The following is a 3,875-nucleotide window of genomic DNA, read 5'->3' on the forward strand; positions in this document are numbered from 1 at the left end:
ACGTGCCCTATAGCAAAAACCTCTCCCAAAAAAAAAAAAAAAAAGAATAACTCTTTTTGGAGAAAAAGCTACTATTAGAATCCTTTAGTATGATCACTATCTACCAAGAAGTAATAATTGTGTGTAAAAATGGATATGCATATATGGTATATTAAAAAAACAACATAGAAGGGCCGGCAGGTGGCATGGTGGTAAAGGGCAATGGACTCCCACATGGCCAACTGTGGTTTGAGTCCCAGACCTGGTGGCTTGCTTTCTCACTTTCCCTCTTTCTCTCTCTTTCTCACTCTGTCCCTCTCTGGTCAAATTTAAATATATAAATAAATAAAGTTAAATAGATAAATAAATAAAGTTAAATAAAATAATTCTTAAACACATATATACACACATATATACATACATATATGCATATATACACATACATATATATGTATGTGTAAATGTATGTATATGTATTTATGTGTGTGTGTATGTATGTATGCATGTATATATGTGTGTGTGTATATATATAGGACCAGTCTCTGTGACCCAGTGCATAGCATACTGGACTATAGAATAGAAGCTACAGACTGACTTCGTTCAGGTCCTTGGCTTAGTCACACTGAAAACATGCCAGACACATAGATAAGTTACCCAGAATCCTGGCAGGCTAGACTGGAGGAAGGAAGTTGCAGCATGATTAAGCCCTCTGGAGGGTGCACTATATGTTGGGAGCCAGATCCCATATGGCCGACTATGGTTCAAGTCCTGGCCCCAGCAACTTGAAAGGCATGCCAGGTGTACATACGTGTACATTATATGCAAAGGTTAGTGCTACACACAGCAGTTAATCTCTGTACTATGGAGCCAGTCCCTAAATAAGATCTTTTTAATTCAGAAGGAAATTACATCAAAATAAATTGCAGCTCCTTTGAATATAAACTATGTTCATAACTGAGAAAAAAAGCAGAAAAAGAATGAAGATTTTAATAGTATTATTACAGTTCTTTAACAAATGCAAATATGAAGATTTGTACATTTCTGAAATGCATTCTTACTGGAATTAAAAGAAAGCCTTAACATACCCTTAGAAGTCTAAAAACACTTGATAACATGATACTAATGTTCAACTTGTACAACCTCATGGCAACACCTGAAACCTTACACATCCCCTCTAAGCCGCGGGATCCTCCCAGGAATATTTTATGTAAACCTTACCTCTTCAAGCTTCTTTTCAATCTCTTTAAAGACAAGATTTGCCTTAAACCCATCCCCTGCAGAGCTGGTTGGAGCAGCCTCAATTTGATGAGTTCTGAAAGAACTGGAAAAGAATCTATTTCAATTCATGGAGCCACACAGGTACTCAGTTTTATAACATTTACACAACAGCAATTTTGAAAAACTTTACAAACAGAAATGTTGCAACTCATCCAAAAGAAATCCTTAGTAATCACCTAAAACAATTAAACTTTTCTTCCCATTTTTTTCAACTAATATTGGGGGCTTATCAGGTGTTAGGCAAGGTTCTTGAAAATACAATAAGCCAAAGAAGAGCCTCAAATGATTAGGTGGGGACAGAACCCAGGGGTCAGAGGGTATGTTAGGAAGTTGGGTAATGCCTCTGACATGCCACCAGCATGCTGGTGACGCCTGCGACCCAGAAGAGAACATGGGAGGGCATATCTGAAGCTGTTAAGAGCACAGCAACTGCTCAGTAAGCATTTCGTCCTGTCTCAACCCCCTCCTTCTGTCTCCCCATACCCCTCCCCAATCCATTACACTTTTCCCTTCCCATTTCTTCTTCTTATCATCTCATAAATATTTAATGACTATTTGCTACATGCATGCAAGGTGAGTTCAAGGCATTAGGGATAGAACAGTAAAGGAGTCAAAGCCAGTCCCTGGGGCCAGCAGGTGGAATGATGTTAAGGTGCTGGACTCCCACATGGCCCACCACAGTTCGAATCCTAGTGGACCTAGTGACTTGCATTCTCACTTTCTCTCCCCCTCCCTCTGGTGAGTACATATGTCCTACAGCAAATTTAAAAAAACAGTAATAAAAATCAGTAAAATTCAATAATTATTTTTTAAAATGGTTAAAAAGAAAAGAAGAGAAAAAAAAAAAAAAAAGCCAACCCCTGCTCTTACTACATTTACATTCTTCACTGAAGGAGAAAAAGAAGTAAATACATGAAACCAGCAGTTGGTGTAGTGGCTATGTCACTGGACTCCCATGTAGTCGACCATAGTTCAAGTCCTGGACCTGGAGGCTTAAATTCATGCTGGGCGCGTGTGCGTGCATGCCCAAGATCCCGAGAAGAGAATGGAGGAGAAGGGATTGTTGCATGGCCATCCTTGGGGAGGGATTTTTTGCTTTCTGGCTCTCATCTCTCTCTGTCTTTCTGGCGAGCGCACGTGCCCTATAGTAAAAATCTCTCAAAAAAAAAAAAAGTATATACATAAATTAGAAATGAAAAAGAAGAACCTACTTCAGGTAGGATAGTCAAGGAATGACCTCTCTGAATAGGTGAATTTAAGCTAAGACCCTATTAAAGGAAGAAGAGGAGCTGGCAGTTCAAAGAAGAAACTGCAAAGATCCTGAGGGAAAAAAAGACCTAGGTCACGTTAAAAGGAAGTAAAATAAGACCAGTGTCACCAGACACAGTAAGTTGGGGGAAGAATGACATGAAAATAAATTGCAGAACTGGGCAGGGACCAGATCAGGCAGACAGGCCAAAGCAGGGAATTTGGGAAGCCACTGAAATGAATAAACAGGGACATGAAATACTAGGTTGTTGGAAAAGACATGACGTATTTTTTTTTCTATGTAAAAATGCATCATGACCTTTCTGACAACTCAACAGTTTAATCTGTGTTATTCTTTGCAATTGCACTAGCGGGTGGGGAGACAAGAGCAGAAGTGGGAAGACTTGTTAGGAGTGGGCCAGACAGGAAGTGATGGTGGCCTGGAGTAAGGAGGCAGTCTGCCAATGGAGATGGAGAGGAGTGAGGAGGCTACAAAGGGGAGAGGACAGGATGGGGACAATGCAAGCGTCAGGCCTAGGACTGGGGAATGGTACTAGCCATTTGCTGAGAAGAGGAAAAATGGGGTGGGAGTAGAGGTGACGAAAGTTCCATTTTAGACACATTCAGTGTGAGATGTCTGTAAGACGAGAAGGCAGCTGGAGATGAGAGTCTGGAGCTCAGAGGAGAGGTCTAGCCACAGATGCATTTATCAGCATAATAACAAGATTTAATCCAGGGGAATGGACTACAAGGGAGTTATGGGGAAAGCTGAGAGCCAAGACAATGGCCTTTGGAACCCCATTATTTAGGGGTCTGGGACAGAAGGGGAAACAGCAGCCAGGGCTCAAGAGGAAAGTCAGAAGAGCATGTGTCATAACCACCCACAGAAGAGAAAGAGTCCGGGAGGGAGGAGCAAAGTCAAATAGGCCAAAAGGTCAAGTACACGCTGGACTGGCCACGCAGACAGTACAGGTGACCTTGACGAAAGTGTTTCAAGTGGTGGAGGGTAAAAGCCAAATTATAGTCAACTGGAGAGTGGACAGGAGAGGGAAAAAGACAGCGTGGCTCTTTTAAGATACTACTTCTACGGCAACAGGGACACAGAGTGGTATCCAGAGGGGAGTGTTGTATTACGGAAGATTTTCTTTGTCCTTTCATTTTGGACATCTTTATTTTGACTAATCCATTAGAGAAATGTAGAGTTCCTCCTGGATGTAAGCATATGACTCCTGTAACTTTTTTTTTTTTTTTTGGGGGGGTTTTTGCTATAGGGCATGGGCGCTTGCCAGACAGACAGAGACATTAGAGACAGAAAGCGAGAAATCACCCCCCAGGGGGGATGGTCACACAGCAATCCTTTCTCCTCCATT

At 41.4% G+C, this 3,875-nt stretch overlaps 1 protein-coding gene across 2 annotated transcripts in view; it reads right to left on the reverse strand.

Moving 5' to 3' along the window:
- The window catches only part of SCP2 (sterol carrier protein 2), a 106,733-nt gene that overhangs the window by 19,127 nt on the left and 83,731 nt on the right, over window positions 1-3,875 (reverse strand). For both annotated transcript variants that reach the window (XM_006149379.2, XM_006149378.3), the window contains one exon: window positions 1,198-1,300. In XM_006149379.2, the coding sequence (XP_006149441.1) occupies window positions 1,198-1,300 (103 nt within the window). The remainder of the gene's footprint in view (window positions 1-1,197; window positions 1,301-3,875) is intronic.

The sequence above is a fragment of the Tupaia chinensis genome, unplaced genomic scaffold, assembly GCF_000334495.1.
Source record: "Tupaia chinensis unplaced genomic scaffold, TupChi_1.0 Scaffold000259_1, whole genome shotgun sequence".
Classification (NCBI taxonomy): Eukaryota; Metazoa; Chordata; class Mammalia; order Scandentia; family Tupaiidae; genus Tupaia; species Tupaia belangeri.